The 16,876-nt window shown below is 32.0% G+C and overlaps 1 protein-coding gene across 1 annotated transcript; it reads left to right on the forward strand.

Moving 5' to 3' along the window:
* The first annotated feature begins 4,827 nt into the window (after positions 1-4,827).
* On the forward strand, positions 4,828-16,630 carry LOC110098489 (selenoprotein K). Its single transcript, XM_020825339.2, has 5 exons — positions 4,828-4,928; positions 15,662-15,765; positions 15,989-16,154; positions 16,238-16,289; positions 16,415-16,630. The coding sequence occupies exons 1-4, from the start codon at positions 4,910-4,912 to the stop codon at positions 16,273-16,275; spliced, it is 327 nt and encodes a 108-aa protein (XP_020680998.1). The 5' UTR covers positions 4,828-4,909; the 3' UTR covers positions 16,276-16,289; positions 16,415-16,630.
* Positions 16,631-16,876: the final 246 nt, after the last annotated feature.

The following is a 16,876-nucleotide window of genomic DNA, read 5'->3' on the forward strand; positions in this document are numbered from 1 at the left end:
TGTGAAGTTTAAAATTATTGTATCAAAAGAAGATAGTTTATGATTTTCCCAATGTGACTATAGTGGAATTTGTGAAGCTTGTGTTATAGGAAATAAAACTATAAAGCCTTTTTCATATGAAAAATTATAGAAAGCAAGAAGATGTTTGGAGTTAATTCATGCAGATTTATGTGGTCCAATGAATACACCGTCTCATGGAGGGTGTAAATATTTTCTTCAATTTGTTGATGATTACAGTAGAATGAATTGGGTGTATTTTTTAAAGTATAAATCAGAAGCCTTTAAAAATTTTATGCATTTTAAAACATTGGTGGAGAATCAAATTGGCAAGAATATTAAAATTTTATGTATATATAGAGGAGAAGAATTTACATCAAATGAGTTTGGCAATTTTTGTAATAAATATGAAATTTTCAGACAATTAACTGCTCCTAATACATCACAACAAAATAGGGTTGTGGAAAAAAAAGAATAGAATTGTTGTAGAGATGACAAGAAGTATATTGTAGATGAAGCATTTATCAAATGAAGTTGTTGAAACTGCTATTTATATTTTGAATATTTCTCCAACAAAAGATGTTTAAAATAGTACACCTTGTGAAGCTTTGAATGGTAGAAAGCCCGTTGTCAGTCATTTGAAAGCATTTGGAAGTATTGCATATGCATTGGAGGATGGTCACCATAGAATCAAGTTGGATAGATAATCTAGAATGTTGATATTCATTGGTTACAACATTCAGTCAAAGGCATACATATTGTTTGATCCACAGTCTGAGAAGATCATTATCAGTAGATATGGTATTTTTTATGAAGATGATATGTGGGATTGGAGTGAATCTATAATTCATGATAAAGGAAATGCAACAGTTGAATTTGAGGAGACTCATCAAATTGATATCACTAACAATTAAGAAGTTGGTGATAGTTTGTCATTTAATTCATCTCTTTCAAGTCCAAGATCAGTAGATTCAAGCACATCTGAAGAGAGGCATCATATAAAGATGAGATCTTTGCATGAGTTGTATGATTGTACATTTGCTCTTATGGTTATAGAACCATTATATTATGAAGAAGCTTGTGGAAAAAAAGAATGGGAAAATGCTATCAAAGATGAGATTCAAAGTATTGAGAAGAATGATATTTGGGAGCTTGTTGATATGCCACAAATAAATGATCCAATTGGTGTTAAGTGGATTTACAAACTGAAGTACAATTCAGATGGTAGCATAAAAAAATCAAAGCAAGATTTGTTGTCAAAGGTTATGCACAAAAATATGGTATTGATTTTTATGAAACTTTTTCTCCTATTACTAGATTTGAAATTGTAGACTATTACTTGCATTAGCTACACAAATGAAGTGGAATGTTTTTCAGCTTTATGTTAAATCTACATTTTTTAATGGTAATTTGGAAGAATATATATAAATGAATCAACCACAAGTATTCGTTATTAAAGGCAAATATGAGAAATTTTATGAACTAAAGAAGGCACTTTATGGGCTTAAACAAGCATTAAGAGTGTGATATTGGAGACTTGATTCATACTTAAAAAAAAAAAAGATTTCATAGAAGTGAAAGTGAGCCTACTTTGTATGTGTTGGCTAAAAATGGTGATTTGCTTATTGTTTGTGCTTATGTTGATGATATTATCTATTCTGGGGCATTTAATATGTTGATTGAAAGGTTCAATGTTGATTTGATAAAAGAATTTAATATAATTGAGTTGAAGTTGCTGTATTATTTTCTAGGCTTACAAATTATTCAAGTGGATGATAGAATTTTTATATCTAAAAATATATATGCATTGGAGTTACTAAGTATAATATGTTGATTTGCAAGACTTTTTCAACACCCATGAATACAAATGAAAAATTAGTTCAGAATGATGGTACAACTAAAGCCAATGAGAAAGTATTTTAGAGGAATTGTGGATGGTCTTATGTATTTGACACATACCAAGGTTGATATTATGTATTCAGTCAATCTTATTTCAAGGTTCATGCACAATCCTTACATACATCATCTTGGAGCAGCCAAATGCATTCTTCGTTATATTCGGGAGAAAACCAATTATGAGATTTGGCATAAATCAGTTTTTAACTTTAATTGGTTGGTTTTACTAATAGTGATTTGGACATATTCCAAAGAAGATAGGAATAGCACAAGTGAATTTATATTCAATCTTTGGTTTGGAGCAATATCTTGGAGCACAAAGAAGCAAGGAAATACTGCATTGTCATTTTTAGAAGTTGAATGTATTGCAGCTTCATCAGCAACATGTCAAGCAATTTGGATGAGAAGAATATTAGAATATTTTCAAGAACCTCAATTAAAGGCGATTGACATATTTTGTGATAATAAATCCACAATATCTATGAAGAAGAAACTGGTGTTTCATGGTAGATCGAAGCATATAGAACTCCGACATCATTTTGTAAGAGAAAGTGTGGCAAAATGAACTATTGCAATCAAGTATTGTTCTACTGAAGATCAAGTTACTGATGGATTGACAAAAGCTCTTAATTTTCAAAAATTTGAGAGGTTTCGATCAAATCTTGGTGTAGAAATTTTGCATTAAGCGGTCATGTTATAAATTAATGCAAAATTATGTTATTATTAGTGTTATTAAAACTGAAACGGTTGTATTAGTGAAAAGGTGTCATTTGTGCGCTATGGTTTTTTATTTTTTATTTTTTTTTAATTTAAAACTTTTGTTGTACGTGTATGCATAAGTGAGAAAAAAAAAACTGCATCTTACAGTTCTCCTGTCTATAAAAGTTTATTAAGAAGATTTTTGTTATTTTCTCCAATTTCTCCAACATTATTGTCTTTTGTTTTCTGGTTCGCTTTGGCAATCATATAAGCAAATGATATTAAATTCTCATTTAATTGACCGTTGGTTTGTGCGATTGGCATATGGGGACACAGCTACAACAACAAAATCTTTGTCGTTATAAATCTATAGCTAACACTGCGTTAGCTATTTGAAGTCGAACAAACTGCAAAATGACCGGTAAGTTAAACTACATTGGTTTATGCTCCCATTGTATTTTTCTTTTTCTTAATGATAGTTTCTCAAAGCTGGACTATGCTGTATGTATATATAGTGCAAACGGTGCAAGCATTCTTTAATTTTGATAATTTCAACCATACTCAGAGATTGCAGCGAAGGCTTTGTTTGGGACAGCTTTTTTACTGCTTCTTAAAGCAATTTTTTAGTAAAAAAAATTAATTTTTTTATTAAAAAGTTGTTTTAAGAAGCAGTAAGAAAGTCATCCCAAACAAAGCTTAAATTGATGGGTTGCATATGGAGCAATTAAAGTGATTCTCACTCTTGATCATTCCTTGCATCTTAAATGAACTATATATTAGCCTCTATGTGACTCCCCACATTATTTAGAGTCAAAATATAGTATTGGGCCACTAGAAGTCTTCCTCTTGCATTATGTGATAGAGTGATGATCTTATTTGACATATTTTGAATAAATTTGAATATGAGGGAAACTTCTAGGTAGCATTATGTGATTTTTGCCTTAGAAGATGTGAAAATAATGTGATACCTAAACTTTTGACTTTGCTTGATGATGTTACTCAAGAATTGGGTGAGTTTAAAGATAACTTATTAGGGTTTAATAGATAGATTGAATATAAGACTAAAGATGAATTATATGAATAATTAGTGATACCTTTTGAATTAACCAATATTGCTTTATTGTCAATAAATCTTTATTTTTATGATGACAATGAATCATATCTTGTGATTAAAAGTTACTTTTTCTTATTTTTAATGATATTATAATCAATATCATGACAAAAGATGATATTTTAATGTATTTTATAAATATATTTTTTTACCTTGAAAGACGAACCTATTTTTTGTGTTTCATAAATTATTTTGCATTAATTATAAAATTTCTATCATGATTTTTTTAATGAACATTAAATTATATATTCATTAAACATATTTAATAAAAATCTTCATGTTTATTCTCTTTAAAGGCTATGGACAGAGCTTATTGATTCATAATATAATAATCTTACACCTCGATGCCTATCTTGTTAAGACTCCAATAAGTCAATAAGGGATCAACCTCTTCCCAATATAATCCATGACACCAAGGGAGCACTCAAATACTCCTCATCTTATTGAGTACTCAATTTCTTAGCCTGATTCAGGGCCTAATTGGACTCATACCTTAGATTAACACTCTTAATAAGGGCAAATTATTGCATCCGGTCACCTGACAGAGAGATTCGTTCTCTGTTTACAGTAAAGCGCATGTGAAGCGCAAGTATGCTACAGTACCTGTGCTTTTACTGTAGACAGAGAGAGCTCTGAACTGTCAGGTGACCGGATGCAATAATTTGCCCTTGATAAGGAAAACTTTGAACTTCATGTGGACTTATATCAGCCACTTTTGATGTTGATTGATTCGATTTGTTGAACCATTCAATTTTGACTATACACTTGTTGAAATAGATTATGAATAGTCCCAACTTTCATTTCAAAATTTTCTGATTTCAATATGCATCGAGATTAATGCTTGATAATGTGAATCGTGGACGGCATAAAAATTGCAAATATTAAGAGCATAAAATTAAGTAAGTATAAGAGTTTTAATTTTTTTATATTTAATTGGAACTAAATCAAATAATTTACAGGAGATTTATAATAATTTAAAATATTTATTTTTGATAAATTTAAAATTATCATAATAAATATAAAAAAAATTATTGCAACCGATTTATATCTAATCAAATAATATCTAATGAGAAGCTACAAGGCCTTAAACAAAATAAACTATTTTATGCCCGGCTTATGCTCTAATTACGCTTGCCTTAAGAACCAAGGAAACAGCCTCGGCCACCTATTTTTCCTCCTTCGAGAATTTGGAAGTCAAGCTCGAGCATGGCGTACGTTGAGAAAGGTATGGAGCTTCTTTCCACCCCTGACGCGTTAAAATTTCTCCCCAATTGATTTTTTTTTTTTTTTTAAGATTTCGATTCGAATTGCCGGTTTTGATCTCTAGGTCTTCTTTCTCATCATTTGCTAATTGTCGGTGGCATTTGTCCCAATTGTTTATCCTTCCTCTTTTCGGCTTCGGTTATTTACTGTTTCTGGGTGCTCTAAGGCTGGCCATGTCGACTTTGTTCGTTGAGATTCATAAGAAATTATAGGGATCTGATTTAATAAATTACAAAGGAAAACTTGTTGCCTGTGACGGGTTTAATATTTTGCACTATCCATCAACAGAAGGAAGGCCTGGTCCTCCTACCACTTTTGTATGTTCTGAATCGGCTTAGTGTTTCCAAGATTGATTTTTATTTTATTTTGTTTTAGAAATTTTAGGTTTGTCATATATTTGAAAGGCTATTGATTTACTACTCATTGGCTTCAAAGAATGATTTTGACTTGGTTGTTGACTTCTTGGAATTTCCTTTTAATTAAGACTTATTAGTTGTTGTGCTAAATAGGAAGTTAGGAACATATTGGCATGGTGAGAAATTTTGATTCTATTTAGCGCTCTTTTATACTTTGTTTTTTGAGTATACCCCGGTTGATGGTGTTTTTGATGTAGGAAGTTTATTGAAAGCCAAAATATTTTATTTTGTGATACAAAGATTCTTGAGATTTATTGTTGAGCTAGATGAACTTTGAGATGCACCAGCATCGAGCATTAAAAACTAATGGAATATCCACACTACTTGCAATTTCCAATATCAACTTTGTGATGTAAAATCAAATCTTAGATTATCGTTCATGCAAGCCATGGATTATTTCTCCTTACTGAAATAACCAAGCTTCTGAATTGGTAGAAGCTTATCAACTATTAAAGCATTGTCTGATTACACTTGAAATTTTTTGTTTCTCTGCAAACATGAAGTTCATCAAGTGCATTCTATCATGTTGAATAAATCATTATTTCTATTCCTATTCTTTTTAATTCTTTTTAGATAACTTAAAGTTGTTAATGAATCTTTTTAAATATGATTTAAATACTATTATATAAAAAATAAACTTGATTAATGATTAAAAAATATTTTAGATAATATATTTTACTCGAATTAGTTCGATAAAAAAAACTATAATATTTGTTTGAGTTTAAGCTAGAAAATAAAATGGATATAATAAAACTCAGATTGAAAAGAGATAAGCATCTCATCACTTATGGAGAATTTCCGCCTCCTACATATTCCAATCAAACCGCATAGTTCAAAAGATCAAATTAGGAAGATTTTAGGAGAAGTGTAAGAGGGAAATTTGAATGTAGGTATTGTTTAGAGATTTCTTTTTGGATTGTATGCATTAAATAGTTTGTTTTCCTAGGATTAGGGCATCTTGAATTTGGCTGAAATTTGAGATCTCTCTTAGAGTTTGGGCTCTAGCTGCGTCTAAAGAATTGGGAGAGATAGATCCTCCTCTCGAATAGAGGATTAATTGTATCTTGGTATTTTTTGTTTACATTGCATCAAATAATACAAATTATCTACTATTTTTCCTAGTTTTGTGTGGATTTTTATGGAGAATTCTCATTGTTTTCCAAAGACTTATAGGAATTACTTGAGACCTACAAGTGCTTCCTATCATATTCATGCTGGGTAGGTCAACTATGGAAGCTATACATTTATTGAGAGGTTTCATGGAGAAGTATAGAGAGAATAAGGAGGATCTACATACGATATTTATTGATTTAGAGAAAGCATATGATAAAGTTCCAAGAGATGTGCTCTGGAGAGTTCTAGAAAAGAAAGGGGTTATTAATGCTTATATTCAAGTCATTAAGGATATATACGTAGGAGTTGTTACTTGTGTTCAACAAGGTAGTTTGACCAAGTATTTTTCTATTTTAGTTGAATTACATCATGGTTCAACTTTAAGCCCATATATTTTTGCTTTAGTCATGGATGTTCTCACTAGTCCTTTGCAAGAGGTTGTACCCTGCTGATGTTATTCTTCTTGTTGATAAGACTAGAGATGGTGTTGAAGATAAACTAGAATTATGTCGGTTAACCTTAGAGTCTAAAATATTTCATTCGAATGAATATATGGAGTGTAATTTTAGTAATAATAGTTCGTGTGGGGAGATTGTGACTTTGGGTGATCAAGTCATTAATAAGATTACATGTTTAGATATCTTTGGTCTATTGTTCAGATTGATAGTGAAATAGATGGGGATATTGTTAGTAGAATTCAAGTTTGATGGTTAAAGTGGAGGAACGCATCGAGCTTGTTGTGTGATAGAAAAGTCCCCCTCAAACTTAAGGAATAATTATATAAGATGGTGGTTAGACCTACAATGCTTTATGGTGCAAAATGTTGGTCATTAAAAGAGAAGTATAATATTAAGTGTTGCAAAGATGAGGATGTTGAGATGGATGAGTGACTTTACTCTTAAGAGATAAGATACGAAATGAGCATATATGTGAAAAGGTTGGAGTAGCTCCAGTGGAAGATAAGCTTAGAGTTAGTCTCCTTAGATGGTTTGGTCACATATATGGCGACCTTCCAATCACCTTGTTATGAAAGTGATGTATTAGATTTGACTTATATTAAGAAAGGTAGAGGCAGACCTAGAAAGACTTGGTTAGAAAATATTAGAAAGGGTCTTTCTTTATTAGATTTAAATGAGAATTTAACTTTTAACAGTGCATAATGGAGAAAAATGATTTATGTAGCCGACCCCACATAGTGGGATAAAAGCTTGATGTTGTTGTTATTGATATTTGAGTTTAGGCTATCTTTCTTGTACATAACCAATATCACCCCTATCCACCGGATTCAATCAAACTTAGAAAGAAGCATCATACTTTTGGAAGCTTAGTTTTGTGTGCGGTGGTGATATCACCATGATGATGATGTTGAAGCTGATGGATGATTTCCATCAATTCATCGGGTGGACAGAATTGTCCTCTTGAGAATATTGACGATGATATACTCATCCAATAGCTCATTGAAGTTTTTCATATGTTAGTCATGCATCATCTAATGGTGGATGATCATACCATGGAATAATATATTTTTGTTGGACAAAAGGGCTTAGTGTGATTTCATTCATAATTATATATACAATTTTAAATCAGATAAAAGTGATTGTAGCACAGTAACAAGCTGATGTTTTTAGGATGCAATAACTCAGTTAGAAGCTACATTTGTAGGAAACATAGGAAGCTTGAATGTGCTTCTATAAGATAATATACTTTTAACATGAAAAGTACAGCTTATATAAAAGCAAAATGATAACATATGCATTGACCCAAGTGTTCTAATAAGTTTGTATGACTCGGAATCTTGGGAATATAATATTTTATGTGAGAAATGTTTAAGATGAACAGAGACTAAATATAATCAGTTTATTAAATTCTTTAAATCACTCGCACATTTATAACTATTATCATACAAGGTTAATTGTTTCTTTATTGCACCGCATAATTTATATGGTGATTGATAAATGATGCAATGTAACCAAAATATGAAGCAAGTATGAATATGTGGGCAAAGACTATAAGATGTCTGATGAATTGTTGTGGAGTCACTTAATATAGCAGGAAAGATGATGAACATTTATGATGATCACTCAATAAATTTCAAAGGGTTTTATACCATATGTAATAAATATGACGACAGATTTCATCGTAGCAAGGGTAGGTTAGTCATCAAGGCAAACTATTTCCTTGAAAAATATTATACTAAATGGTGTAATAATTAGATTCAGGCATTTATTTTTTGTTCTATTCGTTATTGTTCTCGAAGCACATTACAAGTTCTTTTTTGAAAATCCTTTCAAGTAAAATTTCCATTGCTCTTCTGATGTTAAATAAATTCCATATCATTCTGGATGGACATTCAGATAATCGTGATTCAATAACAAAACCAGTAGGCATGCATGGTAATAGACTTAATAGATAATTTAGTAAGAGTAAAATCAGAAGATTCTTCATGCTCTACTTTAAACTCTTGTTAAAGTTTTATCAAGGGCTCCTCAAATTTAGATTTGATTGTCTTTTAGATGCCAAATTCTATTGCAAATTAAGCTCTAAAATATGTTTAATTTCCTATTGAGATTTAATTTCAACTTTAGGTTCCTTTTGTTATTTTTGGTTTGATTCCAGTTTTAGTTTTCAGTTCATTTTCATCTTTTATTGCACATGCAATTTTATATGTACAATAAAAAATATTATTTCATCTTTTATCGCACCTGCCATTTTATATGTACAATAAAAAATATTATCATCTTGCATGCATTGATGTTCTTCCACACCTAGGTCTTCATCATCAGTAATAGATTCATTATTTTAAGAATTTTAACTAGGTCAGCTTCAATTACGTGGTGATCTAATAGATTGTTCTAAATTGAATCAGTTATGGTTGGAGAAATGATTTTAAATTGTACATTTGCTCAAGCTACTTCATCAGAAATTTCCCTAGTAGTCCATGGACTATATGTAGAAGGTGAAACCTGAAACAATAGAAAAAGACATTGTATTTTTAATATGGGATTAATATTTTCTTTTAATTCTTATCACCTCTCTGTAAGCTTGAGTTGTAGGAGAATAACTTTTAACCTCTTTATAAATATCAAAATTAAGTCTATTAATGAATGTAGGCATAGTAATCCAAAATGATTCTTCTTCATGAGTCCCCCCCCCCCCCCCCCCCCCCTCCCCCCCCCAAACCGATCCGTACACACACACAAAAATGTACAGACCTTGTAATGGCGGATAAAAATGAGAATAATATTTATCATTTCGAAATGTTAAGTCACTTACTTGCAAATAGACTTCTTTTTTGCTTAATTCTTTTTTTTATAAATATTATAAAGTGACTCGAGAAGAAACTTTGAACATACACTATAAAGTAATAGTTTTGGATGTATATTTTAATAGGCTTTAGAAGATAATCTAAAGTTCTAATTGCTTTATGATATGATGGTAAATCTTAAAAAATGAACCTATTAATTTTTTAAAATGGGTTGTTATGTAAGTCAAATTGAACTTCTACGGTTGAATCAAATTTGCTGTGTAATAGGATGGCTAATTTCTTTAAAAAGGTTGTTGTAGAAGTTTTAGGAGAGTTTAGAAATAGTTCATTCTTAAGTAAATAGACTGGGTGGTGGAGTGAGGAGATAGAAAAGGCTATTAAGAGAAAAAAAATGTGCTTTGAAGGAGTTGCAAAAATAAAGTACTACTAAGACTTCATTATAATGAAACTAGAAGTCTTGCAAAGAGGGTTGTGAGCCAAGTTAAACTACATCTTTTAGTAATTTATATTTTAGTCTAGGCACTAAGGAAGGAGAAAAGACTTATAAAATGTTTTTAAGTAAATAGATAAAAGATATTGATTTTGATCAAATTATAAGCATTAGCAGAGAAGATAATACAATCTTCATTAAATATAAAGACATTAAAGGAAAGATAAAAATTCTACTTCAGAAATTATGAAATGAAAGTTTTAATAAAAAATCTTTTTGGAAGAGCATGCTATGCAAAATAATTGTACTAATATTCAATAATATAGGAAATAATTTATAAAGGTGTCAAATTTACTATATAATGACATTATGAGAGAGAATAATGGAATATAGAATTAGAAATGTTATGCCAATAATAGAGAATTAATCTAGTTTAATGCCAGGAAGATCTATTATGTATATAAATTTTATGCTAAGGAAATTAATGTAAATATAATTTCATATGATTTTATTCATCTTGGGAAGTCCTGATTGATTATCGTGAGAAATATTTTGATATGCATTGAGGAATAAAGATGTATTGCACTATTTCTAAATATTTTCTCCTTCGTTCAAACTTTCTATTTATTTCAATAAACTTTTTACCAAGATGAGCTCATGATCTACAATTTTAATAAGGTGCACTACAGATAGTTATGAAGTAATATTATTAGATGATAAAACACTACTTAGATATGATATGTTTAAGTATTTTGAATCTGTTTTATAAAAAAATAGTAATATAAATTAAAATATAATTTCTATAGCTAAAGCTAAATATTTAAAAATGGATACATGATAAGAGAATATTACGGACTGTATATAATAAATTTAATAAAATTATTATTAGATAAGTTATGTTAAAATGATCTAAGTGGTTTGTTAAAATGTCATTGATAAATAAGTTGAGCTTTAGAAATAATGATGTTTAGATAGATATTTGACAAAATTAGAAATGATAGTTTGAGAAATTTTTATATTTGGTTTTGGTGGGATTAGTATTGATTGAAGGTGTAAAGTATTGGAAAAATAATTTTAATTGATTTTTGTGTTTATAATAAAGAGTGGAGAATGTATTAATATAAATTAGGTGGGTAGAATGTAGATAAATTAAACTGTCAAAAAATTATGAAGAAAAAAGAGAGTATACTTCTGCACAATGTGGAGCTAAAGTGGGGATCCTGGGGGTACATGCCTCCACTCCCAAAATTGCAATTGATAATATCTTTAGCACAATCACCTAGACCTAAAGCATTATTTCTATAAGTTAAATATTCTTTATCTAGATTTACACTATCCATCGGGCTAATAATGCATGCATTTTTAAAAAAAAGTACCATATGATTAGACATTTTAATGGGAGTGGGCCTTCACAAATAGTACAGATATTATCCTAGCCATATATGATCCTAGCCTTCACAAATCGACTGTGAGATCTCAACCCAAAATTCCAGAAGGGATACACTGGATCCGGTTGGACTCAATCACAACCATCTCTCCAATTCAAATCAAAATTTACATATATGATTTATTTTTCAACCTCTTGCTCAGCTTCCCAGTTATATGTGAATTTTCACTTGATCTAGAGAATCCAACCAATAGATCTTACTCAATTTGATCCTAGAGGATCATCTAAGCATGAACTTCCAATCCAATGGCTAGATAGCCATGGATTGGACATTCTCTTCACACTTGACAAAAACAAGCTAAGTATAGGGCCGAGATTGAGAATTATGTGCATAAAGGATTGTAGAGAGGGCTCTTAGCTCAAATGAGATCCTCTCTGTTGTTCGCACAAATAGGTCAGCCTCCCTACTCCCAGTCGAAGCCTTCCGTGCCTAGGCACACACGATTCCAACACCTATCAACTCCAGCTCACATACTAGCTATCTGGCTAACCACAACCCTCTCTCATGCAAACTACCACCAACTCCAACCTACGCTCGTTCGACCCAGTCTCGTCCAACCTGTTGTTGTTCATTCCCGTTGGTTTCTCCGACGGCCTGCCGCCATCCAGCCACATTGGCTGCTAGCCTCCTCCCCTTCCAGCTTCTCCATTCGCTCCAGGCGCCGATCCCATCAGTTGCTTGACCGATCCCCCTGCTTGATTTCACCTAGCTTGAGCAGCTGTAGCCTTCATCCAACACAGCCACTGAACAATACCTGTGCGTGAACTCCTCTGCTCGATTCCCACACAAATAGCCCTCTATTCGAATACCTCTAGCCGGTCACCTCTCCAGAAGCCACAGCTTGTCAGTGTAGCCACCGACCTCCCTTTTCGATTTCACTCTGAGGTATATATATCTCGATTATTAGTTTTGAGTTTGAACTTTTGGATTAAGTCTTTGCATTGCATTACATGACAATGATCATCATCTATCCGTGTCTTCATTTCCCTATGGGTTTGTGGAGCTCATGTGCATGTAGTTCTCTATAGATTTTATCCAGATTCTTTCCCTTGATAATACTTGAGTATGGATTTTAAATGGGATTTTGTGATTTTGCTTTCAAACACAAATTACTTGACTTGTGATAGAAGTCATAGGTTCTACTACACCTGTGTATGTGATTATTTAAAATTAATTGACCCATTTGCTTCACGTTTATCACCTATCATTCTTTTTTCTTTTTTCTTTTTTTTTTAAATTAAAACAGAAGAGATGACTTATTGAATCTTATTTCATTGGAAAGTTTTGGTCATGTTTCATATTACTGTTCTTGCGAAAATTAAAAAAAAAATTAAATAGGTTAAAACAAGGTGTATCGGCGTATTAGTAAAACTGAAGTTAGAGAGGCTTTAAAGAAAATGAAGGGTGGAAAAGCTGTTGGACCTGATGATATTCCAATAGAGGTGTGGAAATGCTTAGGAGATGAAGGAATTTCATGGCTTACTAAACTTTTTAATACTATTTTGAAGACTAAAAAGATGCCAGATGAGTGGAGAATGAGTGTGTTAATTCCTATTTTTAAGAATAAAGGTGATGCACAAGATTGTGCGAATTATAGAGGTATTAAGTTAATGTGTCATACTTTAAAACTATGGGAAAGAGTTATGGAGCATAGGCTGCGGCGTGATACTGATGTTTCTCAAAATCAATTTGGATTCATGCCGGGTAGGTCGACTATGGAAGCCATACATTTATTAAGAGGTTTGATGGAGAAATATAGAGAAAATAAGGATGATCTACATATGATATTTATTGATTTAGAAAAAGCATATGATAAAGTTCCAAGAGAAGTGCTATGGAGAGTTCTTGAAAAGAAAGGAGTCAATAATGCTTATATTCAAATCATTAAAGATATGTATGCAGGAGCTATTACTTGTGTTCAAACACAGTGGATTGACCAAGTATTTTCCTATTTCGGTTGGGTTACATCAAGGATCAGCCTTAAGCCCATATCTTTTTGCTTTAGTCATGGATGTTCTCACTAGACATTTGCAAGAGGATGTACCTTGGTGTATGCTTTTTGCTGATGATATTCTTCTTGTTGATAAGACTAGAGAGGGAGTTGAAGGTAAACTTGAATTATGGAGGTCAACCTTAGAGTCTAAAGGTTTTCGCTTGAGTAGATCTAAAACGGAATATATGGAGTGTAATTTTAGTAGTAATAGACCTAGTGAGGGGATTGTGACTTTGGGCGATCAAGTCATTAATAAGAGTACACATTTTAGATATCTTGGATCTGTTGTTCAGAGTGATGGTGAAATAGATGGAGATATTATCAGCAGAATTCAAGTTGGATGGTGAAGTGGAGGAATGCATCGGGCTTGTTATGTGATAGAAATGTACCCCTGAAACTTAAGGGAAAATTCTATAAGATGGTAGTGAGGCCTGCAATGCTTTATGGTGCCGAATGTTGGCCATTAAAAGAGAAGCATAATACTAAGTTAAGTGTGGCAGAGATGAGGATGCTCAGGTGGATGAGTGGCTTTACCCTTAGAGATAGGATACGAAATGAGCATATACGTGAAAAGGTTGGAGTAGCTCCAGTAGAAGATAAGATTAGAGAGAGTCACCTTAGATGGTTTGGTCACATAAAACGGCGGCCTTCCGATGACCCGGTTAGGAGAGTAGAGGTATTAGATTTGACTTATGTTAAGAAAGGTAGGGGTAGACCTAAAAAGACTTGGTTAGAAAATATTATGAATGACCTTTCTTTATTAGATTTAAATGAGAATTTGACTTTTAATAGGACACAATGGAGAAAAAGGATTCATGTAGCCGACCCCACATAGTGGGATAAAGGCTTGATGTTGTTGTTGTTGTTGTTGTAGGTTAAAACAAGGTGAAGCTTGTTATGTCTAATTAGAACTTGAATGTCTTTAGCAGAATGTAGAGCTAAAGTGGGGATCTTGGGGACACACGTCTACGCTCCCTAAATAGCTTTTGATAGTTCTTCTTCACGAGTAACCCCACCCCCCCATCCGAATGACTTTTTTTTTTTATAATTTAAAGTTAATTTTTTTTTCTTTTGAGTTTATAATTCCTCCTATCTCTCTTTCATTACTCTTTTTTACCATGTGAAATTTTTTAAAACACATTTCTCAGAAAACTTAAATCATTTAAAAATTAAAAATAAAACAAGTGAGTTTCTAATAAATCATAATTCATTGATAAAGCATGACTATCAGATTTATTGCCTATAACAAAAAAAATTTCTAGTTCTTCTTGACTCAAAACATTTAAGTTTATTTAATTGTTAGTGCACTAATACAATTTATTCTATGAATTGTGGCCATTTACAATTCGGAAACTCATAATCCGCTAACAAAAAAAACCAGTCATTCCAATTTCAAATCTAGATGAAAAAGATTAAGGGTATATTGTAAAATCGACAATTTTGTATTGCCATAAAAAACATATTGTTGTCTGTCACTGTAGTTATGCAGCATAGATAGTAGTGGTGCAATACACATTCATATAAAATTGAACTTGGTTAAATGAGGATGTGATGGATGTTGGAAAAAGTTAGAAATAATAGTTTAAGAAATATTAGGAAGGTGATGAAAGTATCATCTATTAAATATATAAGATAGTGAAGAATAATTGAAGTGATTTAGGCTTCGTTTGGGACTGCTTTATTACTACTTCAAAAGCAGCTTTACAAGAAAGCTTCTTTAAGAAGCACTAAGAAATTCATCCCAAATGAAGTCTTAGTTTGCACAATCAAGGGTAGAAGTTGCATTAATAAGGTAGGTGGATAAAGCTAATGTCAAAGAATTTCAAAGAAAAAGGGATTTAGGTATATGGATAGAAGTCTTACAATATAAATTTGCACAAAATAAGTTGTAGCACCTCATGTGGTACTCTATAGCGTTTCTTGCCTCTTAATATTCAGCATTGGTTATATATTTTTATTCCGTTTACATGGTACTGAGGTCTGATATGATTTTCTACACGGGCTTGAACAACATTTGTTCTTTGTTGCAGGAATCGTGAAGCCCAAAAGAACAATATGGCGTTTGAGTATAATATCTGATTTCTTCTGGGCCATTGTTAACTTTATCGGAGTGTTCTTCGCGACCATGTTTTCTGTACACACTCAATAGCGGGCATCTTTTTTATTTCTAATTATGGTCTCGTTTGGGACGGCTTTCTTTCTGCTTCTTAAAGCAACTTTTTTATAAATAAAATAAAATTTTTGTACTAGAAAATTGCTTTACTAAGTAGTAAGAAAGCCGTCCCAAATGAAGCCTATGTTGTTTCCGAGTCATCAAAAGCTCTTCTTCTAACTTGAAGTATTCTTATTCCTATTAGATGGACAAAACAAATGAGTACAAGAAGGGTTCAGGGGCTGGGAAGAAATGGGATGGTGGACCTGGGGGAGGGAGCCCAGGTGGTGGTGGTGGCCCTGGTAAAGGTCCATATGGCGGCGGACCTCGCGGGCCTCGTACGTTGGCCGATCTCCGAGCCAATGACCATAGTAAGATGCTAATACCTTGATCAAAATAAGAATCGGCTGTTTTATGCTCCATGAACTGAGATTCTCTCATGTTTAATTCCCAGGTTCTCTTCCTGCTTGTGGTTCCTGCTGCGGTGGCTAAACCTGAAAGCTCTCTAAGGCTTCATTTGGACAGCTTTTTTGCTGCTTCCTAAAGCGGCTTTTTAGTACAAAAAGGAAAATTTTTATACTAAAAAGTTGCTTTGAGAAGTAATAAGAAAGCCGTCCCAAACAAAGCCTAAAATTGCTGATTGTAAAAGAGAAAGAATCCCCTTCCCTGAAATCATAGTCCTAAGGTTTACTTGTGAAATTGGTCTTTGTGTTGATACTGTTGTGACTATCGATATACAATTGATCTGGACCCAAAATTGTCTTTGATATAGAGTAAAATGCCTATTACCTCCAATTTGAATATCACAAGGAGTTTAAATCTTAACTGTTTTATTAAGGTTGCTTGATATAATGTGTTTTTCATGGTATATAGGGGAAGCTAGTTCTCCTCCAAATGAATTTATTTGATTCTTTCAGCTATAATTTTATGATTACTTAGGCTTCGTTTCGGATGACTTTTTTATTGCTTTTTAAAACAGAGTTATAGTATAAAAATTAATACTTCGTTTGAGACGTCTTTTTACTGTTTTTAAAAACAGAGTTTTAATACAAAAATTAAATTTGTTTTTACTAAAATTGTTTTAAAAAACAAT

The sequence above is a fragment of the Dendrobium catenatum genome, unplaced genomic scaffold, assembly GCF_001605985.2.
Source record: "Dendrobium catenatum unplaced genomic scaffold, ASM160598v2 fragScaff_scaffold_53, whole genome shotgun sequence".
Lineage (NCBI taxonomy): Eukaryota > Viridiplantae > Streptophyta > Magnoliopsida > Asparagales > Orchidaceae > Dendrobium > Dendrobium catenatum.

Excerpts from the sequence above, each read along its gene's own strand:
- LOC110098489 (XM_020825339.2), top strand. Across the intron at positions 15,766-15,988 it reads TCTTCGCGACCATGTTTTCT|ATGGACAAAACAAATGAGTA; the intron begins GTACACACTCAA and ends TATTCCTATTAG. Across the intron at positions 16,155-16,237 it reads TCTCCGAGCCAATGACCATA|GTTCTCTTCCTGCTTGTGGT; the intron begins GTAAGATGCTAA and ends TTTAATTCCCAG.